Raw genomic sequence first — 20,254 nt, 5'->3', positions numbered from 1 at the left:
AAATGTAATTTTTTTCTGTATCAATTTTAGTTATAAAATTAAAAAAAATTCAGTTTTAAATAAAATCAAACAGTCATAGGATCCTATATTTTGTTAAATTAAAAGTATACATACAATATAATGACAGTAATTAATAATATATAAATTTCAGTGGTTTGAATTATTATTCTTTATTGTATATGTAGATTTATTTTTTTTGATAAACAGCGCGCACATTGTACCTAAATTTATACTCACTTCTTATTTTAAACAGAGTATATATTATAACTATACAATTTTATTGAAACTAGGTATTTATTGATGTTAAATTATTGTTATACCTTATGTAATAATATTATAAATGTAATAAAATATACCTTAGCTAGCAAACTTCTAATTGCAATATGCGTTTAACTGAAGATAAAATGTTAACAACAATTATTCAACATTGCTAAACTATTGTGCTTAAAATGATGTACCTATGTAAAGTTATTAATTATTAAAATAATTATTTACAATATGACAAAAATAAAAAATAAAATCGAAATTCTAAAAAACATATAAAAAAAGTATTTTAATATTATAGGGTACATATTTGTGCTTGTAAATACAAATTGTCTTAAATTGATAAATTGGTATTAATCATTTCCTCACGAAGTTTTCCTAGATCCTTCAATAATCTTTGCAAACATTCTTCATCATGCTGTCGTCCAACCATGTGATTAGTTAGCACATTTTGAATACTAAAAAAAAACAAAACACAATTATTGTATAATTGAAGAGAAACAATTGAATGCTATTTTAGTCATTACCTTTAATAGTATTAGAAATAAAATTAAAACACATGAACATACATACCGAAAATACATAGCTTTTGTTGTGCTCTGTTTTAATAATAACTTTAAATATTATGTTTTCAGGATTATTATTCTGTTAATTGATATTATAAAAATTAAAGGTTAAATAAGTACTAGCGTAAACTAGATATTTTATTGATATTATGTAAAGCCCATATATTAGTTTAACAGTCTGAAAAGCTCGAGCTGGAGCTCAACAAAGAGAAAAAGTGAACAAGCATATCCAGGATTTGCTATGTGGACTGATGAGCAGCCAGATACCCGAAAAAAAAACGACCAGTGGAGACACTTGCTAGATTGGTCATTGGCTACAAGGACCTTTAAGGAGATAGTAAAATCTGTCCTCACGAAGAACAAAGCTAGGAAGTGAATCCGACAAAGAGGACTAGAAAATTGAAGTTCATTATTGTATACTTTGTTATTTTTTTCCATTATTGAAATGAATTTGTTATTATTTTATGACATATGAGGATAAGTCACTATCTCATTACCCTCCCCCCCTTCCCAATTAAAGTAGTAATTAATTTGAAAAATAACCAAGGCGGGCTAGGGAGAAGTAATGTTGGAAAAGTTTCCCCTGGGCCCTAGTTCGCAACTAAAAAAAGTCATCTGATAAACTTAATAATCAAATAAAAGTTACAAATACAAAAAAAATGTCGGGGAGGCATGAACAAGGAAGTAGCTAAGATACTAGGCAAAGAGGAAACGATAAAGGCATTGCAAAATGGATGGAACAAAACTACGACAGGGCGTTGGACCCTCAGCTAATATCATCCTTTGAAGGATTGGTCCATAGATTACACCATAGACCTATGAATGACACTGACCTCTCTGGCCTCAGATGCCTCAATAATTACTTATATATTCGAATTACAATAAACAGGTATCGTAGCTTGCACCACCGTGCTTTTGGAACCATTGCCAATAATGTCAAATACACCATCCTTCAATGTGACAGATGGTATGCAGTACCACACACAGATGTCAAATTGAATAGAAATATCTTACTTTTGCTTATTATTAGACATATGTTCATTATTTTGATTTCCATACATCTTTGTGTACATTCTATTGATTTTCCTAACAGAAGTTATCCATCGTTCCTTAAAGAACATCTGTGCCTTATTAGCTTCATCACACTGGTTCTCTAAACTTGCCTAGAAATTATAATAACATATTGAAAGTTAGAATTGTTAAAAACAAAAAATGCTAGCAGGTCACTTCAACAAAAGTTTATCCCTCACATCAAAATGTTTGAAACTGATTTACATATTTTAACAAATACTTACAATTTTCTGATTTAATGTCTGTACTTCTTTTTGTAATAATACATTATGTGATTCAGATTGATGAAGTTTAGCTTCCAAGTTTGAAATTTTACTTTTAAATTCTTTGATTGTTTGTACAAAAGACGATTGCAAATTTTGCATAACATTTATGTATTTGTCATTCAAATTATCTTTTTGATATGCATACTGAAAAAAATACTATATAGTAGTATACCTGATTTACGTGATGTTGTTTATACTGCTTTCTTAATCATAAGTAGTAAAGAAATACAATAATGAAATATTTAAAAAAAATCTTAACCACACAAAGTTCTTCACTTTAGCTTATAAGCGTATTTTGACAGCAATATTACAATAATCATCACTAACAGCAGACGAGTTTAATTATTAATATTTATTACTTGTACTAATACCTCATGCGTAAACAGGTAAAAATAGTCAGTGGCGTACATTCAATGTTGCGAAGGAGGGGGGGGGGTTGTCAAAATATAATACACACAAATAACTTCTCTTCTATAATCTATAACTAAAATTTTTCAACAAAATTATGACGATTTTTTTTCTCTAATAATCAAACACATAGGTACTAATGCATGTCTGTGAACACCCGAATATTATTAATTACTATAAATAGACTATAGTTACTATTGTGTTATCAGTAATGTGTACATCCTCTTAAACAGTTTACAGTAAAATAGCTAGGTATATAAAATGATTGTAAATTCATATTTTTAATATTAGAATAGGTATGCCGTATGCATTTGAGCATTTAACAATTAACAAAAGTCAAACAGTACTAAACACTAAACACTTAATAATTAAAATATAATTATTAAATTATTATTTATCATATTTATTTACTGCAAGTAAATAAATATGATAGATTCAAGTCAAAATTACTTCCGAGAGTAACATTGTAACAATTATACAATAAATACCTATAATATATCACTTATTCACAATTTTTTTTTCTGGCTTGGAGGGGTTTGAACTCGACCTACTTATGCCCCCCCCCTGGGTAAGCACTTTACTGAAAATAGTACTAGCTACTAGGTAGTAGTAAACCTGGGAGTGGAATTAGTACTAAGCATCGTGTAAACCTGACATCATGTAAATCAGGTCAGTAGCTAAAGCCCTACAATTTTATAAATTGTGGTTATTTAAAAATAGAACTTTACAAAATTGTTTCATAAAACCCTTAAGAATTAATGACACTTTATTTCAAATTCAGCAAAAATATTCTTATTTACCAATTACATAAGCATATCTACAAAAAATAATTTTACACAAATATTCACTACCTATTACGTTATATGATATATAGAATATTTTACCTCTAATTCTTTAGATGTAATATTAGCTTCTCTTTCTTTGAGCATGTCAGCTAATTTGTCCATATTCTCAGCATATTCTTTACATTTTGTTACCTGAAATGTTAGTTCATCTTCAATGCTTTTTTTATCAGTCAGCCATTTGTTTTTAATTTCTTGTAGTAATTGCTCTTCTTTTATTTTCATCTACATAACACAAAAAATCAAATGTAAATGTAAAATGTATTTTAGCTTAAATATATTACAATTATTATACCTCTTACCTTTTCATTAAATAATATCATTTGTTGGTCTTTCCAGTCTTCTAATTCTTCAATATATTTTTGTTGTACATCATAACTATTTATGTTACTAAATTATTGTAAAGAAATTGCTTTTAATTAATTTTAAAAAAATAATAATTTATCAAGAAATTTAAAACCATACTATGTCTCATTGTTATTTGACATTATTTTTGGTTGTTCCATTACTTTTAATTCATTAGGTGATGCAGAAACCTCTCTGCTTAATCTTGTATTTTTATCTATAAAAAAACAATTAAAAACTAACGGTTTCAAATATTTATATAAATATGTATATATTTATATAAAGAAACAGAGTATTTACCTAACCGAGAAGGAAGTTTTATATTAACTATACTTGTATGAGTATTCAAATTTTCTATCTTTTTTGTTGTACATTCTTCAATCTTCTGATTATAATCTTCAATTCGTAATGACAATGTAACACTATAATTATAGTTTTTAGATCCAATTAATTTGAAGGTTTTATTGTCTACCTAAAAATTAAAAACTATAAATATTTCTGTATAATAAATATAAATATTTACATCATTGTACTCTATCATTAGATGAGGTGGTTATAAATTGAGCTCCTTTAATTTTTAAAAACAAGTATCCAAGTTTTTCATGAATATTAGTTATATTTGACACACGGAAACATTCAATTTTAATTGATTCATTATACATTCGTGTTCTTAAAAAAAAAATGACCATTATACAATATTTATACATAAATATTATTTATTAGTTGCACAATAATAAGTAAACATTTCAATTTTAAGAGAAATACATTACTTACTTTTTTAATTCTAAACTATCCATATACCATATGAATTCACAACCAAATTTTAATTCATTTTTGTTTACAAATATTGATGGAGTTTGTAGTTTTAAATCTTTTAGTGTAGCATTTATTACAATAGATCCTTTGATTAAACCAAATCCATATGCTGTAACCATATAATATAAAGAAAACACAAAATTATGATTTTTTTAATGTTTAAACATGAAATAAAATACCTGTAAAATACTATGCTAGACTTTTTATTTAGTCATTTTATATGTGGTGATAAGTACCTAATAATGTTACATCAAGAAAAATATTAGGATCATGTAAAACAAAAATTTAATAGATACATTGATCACTGTGTTTATATTATTTTTATTTTTTACGGGAGCTCATAAATCAGAGTTTACTGTTAAAATTCATCATGGGAGTAAAGCCCACTCTGCGTGAAAAAAGTTATGCTACAAAATAGGTTGTGCAATATCATCTAAACTATCAACACCACTGACTTATTTTGAATAATTAAGGATAGATTTAGAAGATAATTTAACTTCATTTAATTTTGCTTAGTTTTGAAAACAAAACTAAGATCAGGGGTAACTTTTGAAACTTCTAACTACATTTTTAGAATTTTGACTCCACTATAAATAACACATATAAACTGTAATAATTAATAATTCAATCATTTTTACCAGATACAACATTTAATATTATCCTCTTGTTCGTATAATCAGTTCCTTGAAGTTGTATTGTCATCGTATAATAAATTCAAATTGATCAAAATTCATTATTTTAAATGACTAATTTTGATAATATGTAGGAATATATTTTGGTTTTTTTTTAAGTTAAATAGTTAATATATTCTTGTATTTTAATATTTCATTTTATTCGTCAGGCATTTGAAAACTCAATTATAAAACATCTTAATGATTAATATTTGAATAATTAATAGTCAGCAATAATAATAATCGTTAAATTGAATAATATTATTAAAAAAATATATAATATTGATTATATATATTGAGTAATTAGTTAATTGAAAAAACATACGAAGCACAATCGGTAAGATAATAGGTAAATCGGTAAATAATAAAAAATCTCTTATCTTCTACCGGTACTATTTACTCAGTAAATACCTACTTTTTGAATTTAAATCGAAATTGGCGTTCGGTAATCGCTAGTTCATGCGATTGCCGCTAGGAAATAATAAACGATAAGTTACCCGAGAGGTTCTCAAATCGTAAGTAATTAGAAATAAAACCACTCCAATATATTATATAGAAATTATAATATAGAAGTCTGTGATTATAATATGTATGGCTTAAATATACGAGGCATAAATTAAAATATATACATAGATAGTACACGACCACAATATGAAACCATAGACCTATAAAGAATTAAGAAATAGGTCTATGTATGAAAAGGCGACCACAGATATAGATAATAATAATTATCAATATCTGTAACGGCAACCCAATATTTTTTGTTCATAGATAGCGTGCATTATTTGCTTGTAATATTTTAGGCGATCGTAGTGAATTACGCCGCCCCAAATTTTCCAGTTTTCTATTTTAGATAACAATAATAATGGGCATAAACCGCCATTAGACAATGGGTTGTGGTAGTTGCGGCCCCGCAGGCCGTCGTGTCGTCTGTCTATGAGTGTCGTGTAGAGTGTCGATCACTGACCAACTGCATTGTCAGTACTCAGTACTCAGTAGTCACACTCGTCACTCACAAGAAACCGAGCATAAAATTACTTTCCTTTTATTTACTTTTCGCTTAAAATTCGGTCTTTCTATTTTATAATAGTAAAATTAGAAATAAAACGTGTTAAGGAAATTATACTGTACAGGGTGATTCACAAACTATAAACTATCTTAAAACGTATTACTTTTTTTTATAATTATTCTTCACATTTTCACAGTTATTATAGTTAGCCCAAATTTGATAATTTTTAACTATATAACCCCATCCTGGGGTTACAATAATAAAAATATGTACATTAGAACTGGAGCGGTGTCTGTTGTTGCCGCGGTTGAGATCAAAATATTCTATAATATAATCCATGTATACAAAAAATAAGTATTGAATTATGGTTTTTTCCACCAAGTCCTAAGCCGCGTCCAGCGGCCGACCTTTAATATACTATGATTTTACATTATTCAAAGGGGGTAGTGATAGATCGCCTCCTCGTGGTACCCCCTGGGCAACGTTCATCTTCTCAAGACGAACGGATAAAGATCTATATACCCGGTGGTCATACTATCGTTTATAACGTTCTCCTGGCCTGGTTACATGCAACCAAACCGAACACAATCCAATCGAAAGATTCTACCCAAAAACGGCCCTTTTCAGGGCCACCGGACAAGAAAGCTAGGGTCTCCCCTACGCATTTGCCAAATTAATATTGAAGGTAATAGCAGACCAAAAAGTGACTCCATATCCCGAATCACAAGACATCGATAAAGAGGACATAGAATCGACTGTCTCACAAGTCACAACCCCTTCCACATTTATTAAATGGCTGGAGGAACTAGAACTTAAATTATAATACCAAATATATTGTTTTGTTACCTTGTTAATATTATTCACTATTACTCATACTACTAAGTACCCTGATTTGTTTTATTTTTTTTATTCATCAATCATCTGTTATATCAATCTGTTACTGTATGTTATCATATGATAATCAGTTTAATGCGTGTAACCATAAACCATACGCTAAATAATAAACATCAACAAAAAAAAAAAAAATCAATATAAAAAATAACAATTATAATATTTGTTTGTTGAGTTTTTACTTTTTTTAAATTAGTTTTACTGGCGTCTTTAGACTTTTTTTGCCGTTTGGCCATAGGCACAACCAGGGGGGTGCTAGGAGACTTTAGCACCCCAGACCCAAAATAAACATTCCCAAAAATTCAAACACCAATCCTTGATTTGTATGCATAAAATTGTAATAATGTACATACTCTGTTCAAATTTTGTATTTTAGAATATTTTTGTTTTCAAATATTTTATATCTAATGGTTTAAAGATAATAATTATGTTTAGTCAGGTATACATAATTTTAGCACCTCCTAAAATGTAGGTCTAGTTGGGCCTATGCGTTTGGCAGCACGAAACAATAAAACAAGTCTAATAATTACATGGTCCAACGTTCACTGAAAGTTTAAATGAAATTTTCGTATGACTTAATAATATAATAATATTTAACCGGAGTTTTTTTTTTATAAATTGATTTAAGAAATTTGAAAATTATAATAATTTGTAGTATAATTTTTGCCACATTCTCCAAGAAGAGTTAAACAGGTTAGTCTCTCGGGCAGATAAGCTAGTGCGGCAATATAATATTGCTAAATGTCATTATTTTTTTTTTACACGCCGCAGACTCCCTATTCAATTTAGTTACACTATAAAGGGATCAGTTTTATTGTCGCTTGACAAGTCTGTCACTGATCTAGGCTTCATTTTCAGTCCAACGCTTAGTCCTAATTTGCATGTAGAGAAAGTTTGTTGTAAAGCTCTCAAAACATTAGGTTTTGTTAAACGTGTGTCCTCCGAGTTCGAATTAAAATCACCTTTGAGAGCACTCTATTGTTCACTGGTTAGACCAATCTTAGAATATAGCTCGGTTATTTGGGACCCTCATACGGCGGAAAACTCTATAATGCTTGAGCGAGTTCAACACAATTTTTTTAATTATTTAAGTTATGCTTTAAAGATTAAGTGTCCGCATGTTTATATCTGGAGTTTTTAGTTTTATAAAAATAATTGTTACTATTTTTATTGTTGTTGTTTGATATTCCATTGATGTTCTATATGTAGTTGTAAAAATGATCACTGTTTTTATGATGATCTTGCCCTTGAGGCGTATAAATGTATAAATATAAATATTTGAATATAATATAATATATCACAAATACAATTTATTCATTTAATATAGTTAGAATAATTCTATATAAATTAATTGTTTGAGATTATTATAAATACATACAAAACGAAACTTAAACGTATGGTTATTATAAGACATTTGAGTAGGTGAAATGTCCTGGAAACTTCACAACCTTAAAATATTATAGGACAATCATTTAAATCAATGTGACAACAACAACTAAAATAGTTCTTATAAAATTAAAATATAATTTATAATATTGTATGATAATTATTTTTTATATATTACCAAATATATGATTTTATCAAAAATCCGTTTTTCACTCAACTCTTGAATTATGGCACCACAAAGTTGGGCATTAATTTCATTAAACCCTTATTTTGATGCACTTTAGTCAGGTAAAAGTGTGTCGGGGATCAGGCATCAAAATTAAGATCTAACTTTTTTTTTATCCATTTAGAACCAGTTTAGGGGGCGTGTTAATTGAAATTCCTCTAAACACAAAATAAGAACCACCACTATACATACATTAAAATAGAACAAATATTAGAATCAAGTGTTTACATAATTTTAATTTCACAATCATAATGGTAAATAGTCAATAATAATTTATCATGTATTACAAAGTAGTTTACAATAAAACAAATCAATTATTAAACATAATGATGTGTTATAAATAAAAATAGTATCAAATAGGTTTTTTAAAAAAAAATATAGATAATTGTTCACAGAAAAACGTTCATAAGTTAGTAACAACATAAAAGGTGAGCAAACTGTTCTACAACAAAATAGTTAACAGCTATCGATTATGTATAAATTAACAAAATGAATGACTTATCATGATTTAAATTTATACATATTTTGAAAGTACCTAACAACAATATTGCTAGTGTTATACTTACTTAAGTAATTAAACATAATAATAGGTAGTGATATGATAAATAATTTTTAATGGATATGTAGTTATGCACAATTAATAACATGGATAATTCAGGTAACTCAATTTTATAAATAAAAAAAATATTATTAATTAATAAGAAACCCTATTCACAATAAAAACACTTATACATGGATTGCATATTTTAGCAACTCTGTTGTGATCTTCTCAGTGTAATAGCAGACAATTGATAAAGAACACTGTTGGTAATAAAATAATGTTGTGATGACAGAGGTGTAGTTTTAGGGGTGGCTAAGGGGGCACCATCCCCCCGAAATTTTTTTAGTCTGCCTATGGGCCTATATGATGTGAATTGTAGAAGTTTAATATTGTCAAGTTTTTATTAGGTGTTAGTACCTCAGCCCCCCCTCCAAAAAAAAAAAAATCTAAATACGCCCCTGTGTGATGCACATATATTATGTGGTTTAAATCTAAAAGTTCATGTAAATAAGTATAAAATATGTAGAGCTTTCTATTATACTCTAAAAAATACTTAAGAAAATAAAAGTTAAATCACAAAAAAAATTTGGATATGACTAAACAACAAATATAATACATAAATTAAAACTTTGATCAATTGATAATACAATATTGGTTTTGAAGGTGGAGTAATCAAAATTAAGTTATACTGACAATATAACATAATATGTACCTACACCATAAAACCATTAAGATTTTGTTACACAAAATAATACATACATCAACATTATATCTTAATCAGATTTGTATGGTATGACACTGGGATGGGATTGATATGAGCTCGGTGTTTTATGCTCTTTTATAAAATAGTTGGTTAAAAATATATTAGTTGATATAACATTTAAAGATTGTAGAGATAATAATATTTAGTTAGTTACCTTTTCTTTTATAATTTATAAATATTCAGTTAGTAGTTCATCATATTTAACTAATAGTAACTTTTTAAATTTAAAATAACCCATTACACTTTTAATAGACTATTGAAGTAGAACTCAAAAACTAAAACTGACAAACAAATAAATATACAGACATCTTATTCAATACATTTTATTATTAATTAGGTAAAAAAATTATTTAAAAATAAAAAAAATTTTTTTAGGTTAAAATTCCATATAGATATCCAGAATGAGGGCTGCCCCTGTAAAGTTTAGGACCTAAAGTAAACAATTAGTGTGGGGCATTAGACCGAGATATAATATCATTTGTTCCATTTTAAGTAAGTAGAAACATTCAGTACTTACAAACAACAAAATTTCTAGAGAATAAAGGTGGACCTTTTAAGTAAGGGGCCTAATGTTGAGGGTAATGAATGTGGAGTTCAGGTCAAGGCCCAGATGGGACCGTTCTAGAGATGGGCCTGTCTAAAATTAGATATAAATATCTATATAGAATTAAAAATTGCATAATATTTTATGATATGGCACTATGTCAGTCTAAAATTCAATATCTGAAAAACAAACACAAAAACTTAAAATTTATTTAGATAGGTTAGTACTATAGACAAATAGAAATTAATATAAGCAGTTATAATATCAGTAAAAATAAAACAGCCAAAAATATTATATTGTAAAATTTTTAGATTTTATTTATGGTATAGAGTTATATTAAAAGAGCGTCATACAACGTGTAATGTACATAGGAAAAGTAATGCGTTCATATTTCAAATGCTACAAAGTCTTCAATAAACTTAGACACATAAATAGTATAATGTTGCAAAGGTATTAAGTAAGGTGGCGCAATATAAAAAAATGTTTTTTTTTCGCCCACCATTAAAAATTAATCTTTACAGTAAATAAATAAGTATATCAAAATTTGGGGTCATTCGGTAAAGTTTAACAGGTTGCTCAACATGGTTTAATATAAACCCTATAGGCCTATACATTTTAGGTATTTTTCATTAATTTGCACAATTTGCTGTTTAAAATTAAAACTATTCAATATTCTCTGAATCTGACGGTTTTGTTCGAATCCCATGAAGTTACTCTATCGTTTGATATAATAATATATACAATCTAACCTCGTTTAATATGGTTTCATAGTAGTTTTAATTATTAATAAATTTACGTTTTTTATTATTTCCAAAGTCAAACTCAAAATAAGATTGAATACTTTATTTTTAAAATCACATTTTTAGGATATAATTTGAAAAAGAGCTTCGGATTGTATTAATAATTTATTATTATAAATAGATAGTCATTATTAATTAAGTATTATATTAATTAATAATGTTTCAACTAAACCAACTGATCTTCCTTAACATTTCTTGATAAATTATTTATACAGTATGTAGCCTTCTTTCAAATAATATCCTAAAAATGTGATTTTAAAAATAAAGTATTCAATCTTATTGTGAGTTTGACTTTGGAAATAATAAAAAAACGTATATTTAATAATTAAAACTACTATGAAACCATATTAAACTATAAAGGTTAGATTATACAATCTAACCTATATTATTATATCAAACGATAGAGTAACTTCATGGGATTCGAACAAAACCGTCAGATTCAGAGAATATTGAATAGTTTTCATTTTAGTCAACAAATTGTGCAAATTAATGAAAAATGCCTAAAATTTATATTAAACCGCGTTGAGCGACCTGTTAAACTTTACCGAAAGACCCCAAATTTTGATATACTTATTTGTTTACTGTAAAGATTAATTTTTAGTGGTGGGCGAAAAAAAAACATTTTCTTTTGCGCCACTCTAGTAATAAGTTCCAACGAGTTTTGTTTGAATTAGATTATCATAATTGATATTATTTTCATTTTTTCTACCTTTTCAAATAAATATTACTATAATATGAACTTTTTGGTAAGCTGTAATGCTCGCTTTTTGGTACTATTTTTTAAATTGAGTTCCAATAAAATATGGATGGTAATAAAATAGTAATTTTTAATTTTTGCTATTGAAATGACTATGTTTAAATTAAGATTTTGCAAACAAAATCTATACTTTACTCCTTAATAGAAAGGTGGTTTGGTGTCCTCTTAATATTATTATACTGTTTAAAAAGGAAATTTATTTTTTGTAATTAGATTGTTTTAATTTTTTTTTAAAAAGGTGCTCAAATTAATTTTCCTAAAATTCAATGTTAAAACAGAACTTTTATTTGTTATATATATAAAAAGATCAATTTCATCAATATTTTATACTGTAAGTACAACATTATAACATTATAACTACCTGTTCAAAGTCCCAGTTTCTTTATTAATTGACATTATGTCTGACTTAGGATCAGGTGAATAGGAACTCCAAGATGTTTCTGAACACGGGATTAACTCTTTAAGTTCACAATTATGAACTGATCTACGGGGAACAACCATACAAGTATCTATAATATTATAAAATCTGAAAAATAAATAAATATCATTTAGAGATATATTTTTTTAATCTAATTAATTTTAGTAAAAATATGTTTTCCATACTTGATCATTAGGCTATCAATCCAACTAGTTAGTTTGATTTTTATATGATCATTTGATTTACTTTTAGTATCAAATTTGTTTGTATTGTTAAATAATTGTATTAAATTTTCCCAATCTTTAACATTTTTTTCATGTTTTTGATCTTTATTAAAAAATCTGAAATAATATTAATAGGTATTTAAAATATTTGAGTCTATCTAAACAATTTTGAAATTTATATTCTTAATCATTAAAAAAATGTCTATTAATTACTTTGGTGAAGTAATTTTTAACTATAATATTGGTAATGATTTATGTAAGATAGAGAAATCTGATAATGACTGCGTAAGTCACTGGGCTCAGTTTTTAAAAATTAGCAAATTGTACAATTTTACGCCATAAAATCAAAATTTAGTTTTTACATTTTTAGATAAGAAAAAAAAACAAATAATGATTCTCCTCTCTTAGCAACATAGAATATTCTATGTAAAGATAACCTGTGGTACCCAAATAATCTCAGACTGTTCTTTTTTTTACTGACTATACAGCTCAATATACATTAGTATTATTAGTATGTATTAATATAATTATAATTATTTGAATAATTGGTTACTTTAAAACAGTGGCGGCTTGTGGTAATTTGACACAGGAGTGCGATAAAAAATTAGAAAACCATAACCCAAAATGATATAAAATCTATTTATTTGAGGAAAATATGTATAAATATTTTCTGAAAATGTTCCGTAAGCTTGGTTTTAAATCTGAAAATAGGTTATCAAACCACGAAAAATGCCTTGATTTTTTTATGAAATTTTTTCATCGTGTCCACGTAAAGGTAATTTGTGAGATCAACAAAATTTTACACAATTTAAAGTTTTTTCTAAAATATCTCGATTTTTAGAAACTTGCTCATTATGACGTTTAATTCCTACTTTATAACCACTATCAATTTGACTTCTTATGTCAATAGTCTCCAAACACTTTGAAATTTGCCTTATTTTGTAGATGTTTAAACAAATTTTCATGTTTATTTATTTTGGCTAAAAGATGTATTAAATCTTTTACACCAGTCTTACTTCAAGATATCTCACATCCAATACAAACACAAGGGAAACAAAATAACGATACAGTAGTTTCACAACCACAAAGCCATTTGAACTTTTGATAAAGCCCAGTATTAAAATGACGAGTGTATTAATTTTGTCCTTTTTATGAAATATTAGTTAAATTGGGTAAACTTGGTAAAGGTCTACCCAAATTTTTTGATTTCTACTTTTTTTCCTAATGAAAATTGTAATTTTAAAATTTCTTGTACGGAATTTATATTATATTATAATAAAATACTACTTATAAAAAAAAACTAAACGTTAATAATACATTAATTAATTATAATTAAAATTATAATATTAATTAATAGTCACCGTTCTCCTCTGTTGTCCGTACCTAAACTTATCAACAACGGTCACGCTGTCAAATTCATATAGGATGCCGCCCGAATATTGTGCGGTATGAAATCATCGCACATTATAGTTTATATGGCCGCCTCTGCCGATAATCTGATATTATATTTATATATACTATGAAAACCTGTTTTTATATGCGCGGTTCACAATGTAGCACATATCACGTTATAATGACCGCCAAAAGTATTTATAGGCTTTCACCCAAATTGTGAGACAAAAATTATCACACTAGTCATAATATGATATTAGATTTATAGAGTATAGATATTACGAAAAATAATAAAGTATTCCTTTAACATAAAATATCAAATCAAATATATTATTTCTACTAGTTCGTTATTTCTGTAAGGGGTGCGGCTGCACCTTCGCACATAGTCACGTTCTGCCACTGCTTTAAGAGAAATAAACCAAGAACTATTTTTAATAATAAATTTAATAAATATAAAATCAACCAGATTACCAGAAAATGCCCAGTTTCTGATATTCACAGATCGAGAACTGTCCTCAAGACATGTAAATACAATAGATAGATAATTTCCATGAAAAAATCAACTAATTTGTTAATTAATAATAATTAAAATTTGCTATTAAAAATTATACTCAGTGTGTTTAAAAATATAGCATTGATTATACCTTGTATGACTAGAAAACATTGGTTTATTCCTGGAAGACTGCAATGAAGTAACTAAAAATTGTGTATACGCCACTGTTTTGTTTTCATAAATCAATAATACAGTCCATATTCCTTGTTCTAAGGGCATTTGTAATACTGGTTTTCCAAATGTTATCTACAATGTTGTAAAATATTAATGACAATTTAAAACTTAAAAACAAATAATACAAACCAATGCAGATTCTTCAATATTTACTGACGTTACATTTGCTAACTCTCCATAAGGATTTAACCATAAAAAAGTAATACTAAAACTGAAGTCACCAAGAGCCCATTGATGAATGAGTACTGGCTCTGTGTGTGGTCCAATAAGGTGGATAAAGTCGTGAGACATTTGTTCTTTTTGGTCAAAATTAGAGCTTACCATGAAAGTCTATTAACAAATAATAATGTAAGAAATAATAAAACGTATATTATATAAATTGTATAAAAAAAACTGCATTTACCATTAATCTATTGATAGGTTCTTTGTTAACTAAAATAACATTCTGTAATTTTGGCCAACACCAACTTTCAATTAATACTTTGGAAGAATTGTTTGAAAAACTTACTTCATATTGTATTAAAAAACCCTAAATTGTTTAATTAGTTAGTATAGTATTTGAATTTTAATAACTACAAATACTATTACTTTAAATTGATCTTTATAATGGTAAGTGAAAACTTGGAAGAGCTTATCCGTACTACGGACATGACAATGGGTTTTAAATGATTTTATAGCAGTTCTTGCTAGACTAGTTCCAATAGTGAGCAATACTTCATTGGGTTCTGGTTGAGTATCTTCAAAATGGTATACATTTTGCCAGTAACTCAAACGATTTTTCATATCTATAACATTAAAATTTAATTATATTAAAAGCATTATGGTATAGATGTCATTATTTTCTATTATTAGACTACTAAAAAAAAATAGTTTCCTATAATCCATTACCTATTAAAAAATAGTTACATCCTTATTTCTAAGGGATTTTTAATATTAAATTGCCTAAATATTATAATGAAATTGATATGCCAATTCTTCTATAGTAATTTTTTTTGATATCTTGCTATAAAAATTGGGGATACAACATTTTCTTAGGATATTAAAATAAAAAATTAAATGTTTACCTCAATGTTCATTATAACAATACAACATAATTTAAGTTCTAAAGAAAATATTTTTTGTTATTACCATTGGGATAATTTCCATATAACCATACTTCAACCATGTCAATAATAGTTAAGCTAACGACTGGTTCAAACTTGCGGGCAAAATATACTTGTTTTTTCTCAGTATTCTAATCAATAAATATAAATAAAATAATATTAACAAATTTATTTCATATCTTAAATTTATTCAAATTGTACCTTAATACGATTCCAATCATCAGAACGGAAAACATTTGGGCTACATCCACACCAGTCAACTACATGACGATACTGACATTTACACCCAAGCCATCTTTTCCAATTAGTAACATGTAAATTATTATCTATGTAGCTATTACAGAATGGAGAGTTTCTCAAAACAGTATGAAAAAATGACTAAAAATTAAATTTAAAAATCATAAATAATTAAAAATTAAATTATAAAATAAACTGTGTTAAAAGAGCATGTGTGAAGTTTTTTGTTAAATATTGCTTATATTTTGCCCCTCAATAGATATCCAAGAATAGGGTGAAATATCTTTTTAATGCTAAGATATTTAATGTTAGTATTTAAAATTCTATGGAATAGAATAAAAAAAAAATGTTAAAAAATAATACCTCAGCTGGTAATAATGTGTACTTGAAAAATTGCATCAAGCCAGAAATCAGTTTATCACCAGTGACCAAGTAATTGACAAATGGCCGAGATAATGCCAACCAATCACTACCACCATCCCAAACGATGCCTTTGGGTAATTCTTTTTCACCTACACGCCACATTCTTGCTTCACACTCGACAAATGTCTTGTCTAATCCTTGTTTTTGTATAAATTGCTGTACTTCACGACCATGTGACTTAACAAAATTTTTTTCACGATTAGCTGCTAAAAATCTAACTAATGCATCATTTGACCTGAAAATTCCACTCCATATAACCAGTTTCAAAATATATATAAAATAACAGAAAACATTTTACGAACTTAATTGGAAAATCAGATTCACTAAGGTTAATGACAAAATCCCAGTCCCAAGAGGACTGAACAAGATCAGTCATTGCATCCACAAGAGTAGTTAGTAATGATGCCCCACCCCAAATAGTTGAATGTCTTCGTCGAGATAATCTGACATTGCTTAACGTTAATTCAATTTTTAATAACTCTCTAAACATATAGTCATGTCTCTAAAAATAAATTAAATATACTTTAAACATAAACAAAATAATTTCTGCTCAACTATTTCAAAAGAAATATTTTTTCTTACTGCATCCACATGAATAAAAAAATAATGATCACGATGAAAGAGCGCCTTGATCAACCTATAAACCTGCCTGACAGCTCGTCCATTCAAAGTCAATAGAAAAACAATACGTACAGGTGAATCATTGTGCTTTTGAATTAATATTGGTTCTGAAGCTACTTTTGCGATAAATTCTGAAAAAAAATTGTACTATATTAAGTAGAGACCACATTTAAAAATGTAGTAAAAACAAGAATAAAATTTAATTCTGTATAAAAAGAGTAAAACAATTTTTACTGCTGAATCCTATAATTTAATATATATGTCTTTAATATATATTTAATGTACATGTATTTAATATTCTAAAGGACATACTAGAAGCACCGGTTTTAAAGACATTTATAGTATAGTGTCCTCCACATATTTGACTTTGATTTCCTGGACATTTCATATCACAAAATGTGTCTGGAAGTTTAAGATCCCATTCTGGAAGCTCATTACCACAAAAACATTCAGTTCTACAACAATTATTTGAATTAATCATTTTGCATAAATAAACAACCTATTTATACAAATTATAATTTGATCTTTACCCATATTCAACTCCAGCATAAACAAATCCATATTGTAAGCAAATATCTAAACAATTATTATGAGAATTTGTAAATGCCAAAGTAGTTTTATAGCCTAGTAATAATTTAGTTTCTCTTCCATCACGGTAGCATCCTAATTCTTTAATATTTTTCAAATCTGAAAATAAATAAATATTAAACTCTATATAATTTAAATAAGTGGCAGATCCATAGATCTTTGACCAGTTTTTACTACTATATTTACATTTCTGAATACAATTTATTAGTATATTACCATGAGAAGGACATTGATGAGTCAGTCTGTGAGGATATGGTGGACTGGTCTTCATAAGACATGATATGTTAGCTATTAACTGTTTACAAGCTTGAGTCTTTGCTCTTTGTAAAGCTGATACAGGCTCGCGTCCATTTATATTACATGGTGGTGTAAATCCTAATTCATCTACTCCTATTGTTTTTAAATTATCAGTCTTATAGTTATATCGCTGTTGAAGGACTCTAAAGTCTTCATTAGATGAAACAATATTATCTTTATCTAGAGGGAATTTGTTACGATTACTTCCCCCACTAGGTACATTATTGTAACTAGATTCGTCATCATCACCAATTCCAAAATCTGCTGTGTTTCGCAATCTATTTAAAGACTTAAGACAAAACAAGAAAGTGTTTATATAAAAAACCAGGACGCTTAATACTTAAGGAATAACAATGGTCACTTACATTTGGTGAAAACTCTTCAATAGCAGTATAATCTTGAATAGAAAGAAAAACAAAAGCCAGGATAATTTGAATACATATTATTATTGATCCTCCGATACAAAAAAACCGGTATCTCTTCAGCCATTTAAAATCCATCTTTCTCACGTTTATTACGCATCATAGTTGGTTAACGTCATTACCGTACTTCAATTTTAATATGCTAAAAAGTTAAAACTTTTAAAAGATAATAGATTACCTATTACCTAATTGAAAAAATTGATAATTGATATCTCAATATTATCATATCGGCAAAGCGGAATGCGGATGATGTGAACTAATCTATTCTGTATTTTGATAAATGATAATTTGTTTGTTACAAAATTACAGTCTTAGATCATATATGTACTATGGATAGAGCTATTCTCGGAAAAGCCTTGTGTCAACCATCTACAAATGAGGTTAATGGCCAAGCAAACTTACATTTATACTGCTGCGCGTGCTCGATAATGATTGCTCAAGAGTAGCGCACAAAAGGTTGGCTGCTATATTGTTTTTGCGGCAGAGAGCCAGATTATAATCATGGAACTTATTATCTTTCTCTGAATATCCAGAAGGTAAATCGTGGATTTTTACTGATAAACCGGCTGTTATCATAAAAGCGACTGAAAATAACAAAACAACAAATGTCAGCAAACAGCATTGCAGCGTTTTTAATAACAATGTAGTGAATGTGTGAATAATATATTATTATAATTTATAATAAGTAATATACATGTTCTTTCATAAAAAACATTTCAAAATATTATTTTTCCGATTGATTAATTTACTTTGGCACTCTTTATAGATCATATTATATAATTGTAATTTGTATTTTATAAGTTTATACATTTTGTTAACATGTGAAAACGATAGTAATTACCTTTATGTTTATAGCGTAGACCTATCTTTATATCTAGGATTTATTTTACATTTAGATATATGGTGTAAATGTTTACTTGAATGTTACTTTTATTGTATTATATAAACTCACTGTGTATTCCTTTACCAGACTCCCAAGTACTAGTTAAGTCTGATTCCTTAAAATATGAGGAACTTACCCTAAACCTTTTTTTAAACTTCATACCTAAACCTTATTCCCATTGTCCTTTTATGATTTCGTCACTAGATACACTAAAAAGAGTTTTTCCTACAATGAGGTTTACGAATAGCACAATAATTTGGTTTACTTTATATTTGAAATTTTAATGTACCCGAAAAAATATAAGTATACAGAATATTTTATAAAATAAAAAATTGACATTTTATAAACAAAGTCTGGCGGGAATAATAATCAATATTTTTTGATAAGTATAATATTATGATTTATGGTGACATAGATCAAATAGTATGCTTAGCATAATAGTTGGGAACTTTTAAATGTTGGCGTTTTACGCGGGATAATCAAATTCAGATAATAAGATACACGATTTTTCCACAAGAAGCGCTAGCAGTCACTCACTTTTTGGAAAAGAACTCTTGTAGGCGCATATAGAAAATTGCGAGGTATAGGCCGATACGCAACCAGTCTATCTCATAGACCTGTTAAGATTCTTTATAGGTCTATGGTCTATCTACAGCCGCGCTATAGACTTATAAAGAAATTATTTATAGGTCTATGGAAAAAGCGGCCACATTATGTATAATATTATGTCTATGATGGAGAACACCACTGCCG

The 20,254-nt window shown here is 27.5% G+C and overlaps 2 protein-coding genes across 6 annotated transcripts; both read right to left on the bottom strand.

Moving 5' to 3' along the window:
* Window positions 1-107: 107 nt before the first annotated feature.
* On the bottom strand, window positions 108-5,891 carry LOC126838013 (uncharacterized). The gene is made up of 10 exons (XM_050572085.1): window positions 5,217-5,891; window positions 4,537-4,687; window positions 4,296-4,431; window positions 4,063-4,234; window positions 3,883-3,979; window positions 3,720-3,807; window positions 3,460-3,642; window positions 2,126-2,311; window positions 1,845-1,993; window positions 108-722 (listed from the first exon to the last, which is right to left on the bottom strand). Exons 1-10 carry the CDS (start codon window positions 5,278-5,280, stop codon window positions 599-601), a joined length of 1,350 nt encoding a protein of 449 aa, XP_050428042.1. The 5' UTR covers window positions 5,281-5,891; the 3' UTR covers window positions 108-598.
* Window positions 5,892-8,619: 2,728 nt separating this feature from the next.
* On the bottom strand, window positions 8,620-19,148 carry LOC126837980 (xylosyltransferase oxt). 5 transcript variants are annotated; one of them, XR_007685659.1, is made up of 17 exons: window positions 18,562-19,001; window positions 18,116-18,485; window positions 17,842-17,998; window positions 17,624-17,766; window positions 17,273-17,442; window positions 16,993-17,192; window positions 16,631-16,925; window positions 16,232-16,408; window positions 16,056-16,161; window positions 15,516-15,712; window positions 15,331-15,456; window positions 15,057-15,257; window positions 14,845-14,999; window positions 12,770-12,925; window positions 12,528-12,692; window positions 10,583-10,788; window positions 8,620-10,495 (listed from the first exon to the last, which is right to left on the bottom strand). XR_007685659.1 is itself a non-coding variant. In XM_050572026.1 (17 exons), the coding sequence occupies exons 2-17, from the start codon at window positions 18,694-18,696 to the stop codon at window positions 9,508-9,510; spliced, it is 2,808 nt and encodes a 935-aa protein (XP_050427983.1). In that variant the 5' UTR covers window positions 18,697-18,760; window positions 19,021-19,148; the 3' UTR covers window positions 8,628-9,507. The 5 variants fall into 5 exon arrangements, 3 of the variants coding, with proteins under 3 accessions (XP_050427983.1, XP_050427982.1, XP_050427984.1); XM_050572026.1 differs by lacking the exon at window positions 10,583-10,788 and adding an exon at window positions 19,021-19,148 and having other exon boundaries at window positions 8,628-9,562; window positions 18,562-18,760; XM_050572025.1 differs by lacking the exon at window positions 10,583-10,788 and having other exon boundaries at window positions 8,628-9,562; window positions 18,562-19,002.
* Between the last annotated feature and the right edge of the window lie 1,106 nt (window positions 19,149-20,254).

This window comes from Adelges cooleyi, unplaced genomic scaffold (assembly GCF_023614345.1).
Source record: "Adelges cooleyi isolate 19-005CV unplaced genomic scaffold, UGA_ACOO_1.1 ACOO_flye_CR_arks_rails_tigmint_CR_PRNA_30, whole genome shotgun sequence".
Taxonomy (NCBI): Eukaryota; Metazoa; Arthropoda; class Insecta; order Hemiptera; family Adelgidae; genus Adelges; species Adelges cooleyi.
This window is presented reverse-complemented; position numbering and strand designations above follow the sequence as displayed.

Bases quoted from the DNA above. Each gene is read 5' to 3' on its own strand.
- LOC126837980 (XM_050572026.1), bottom strand. From the start codon at position 18,696: ATGGATTTTAAATGGCTGAAGAGATACCGGTTTTTTTGTATCGGAGGA. The intron at 18,486-18,561 runs GTAAGTGACCAT...TTTTGTCTTAAG, and splicing joins TTGAAGAGTTTTCACCAAAT to TCTTTAAATAGATTGCGAAA. The intron at 17,443-17,623 runs GTATGTCCTTTA...ATTTTTTTTCAG, and splicing joins CTTTAAAACCGGTGCTTCTA to AATTTATCGCAAAAGTAGCT.
- LOC126838013 (XM_050572085.1), bottom strand. From the start codon at position 5,280: ATGACAATACAACTTCAAGGAACTGATTATACGAACAAGAGGATAATA. The intron at 4,432-4,536 runs GTAAGTAATGTA...TTTTTTTTTAAG, and splicing joins GATAGTTTAGAATTAAAAAA to AACACGAATGTATAATGAAT. The intron at 3,980-4,062 runs GTAAATACTCTG...GTTTTTTTATAG, and splicing joins AAAACTTCCTTCTCGGTTAG to ATAAAAATACAAGATTAAGC.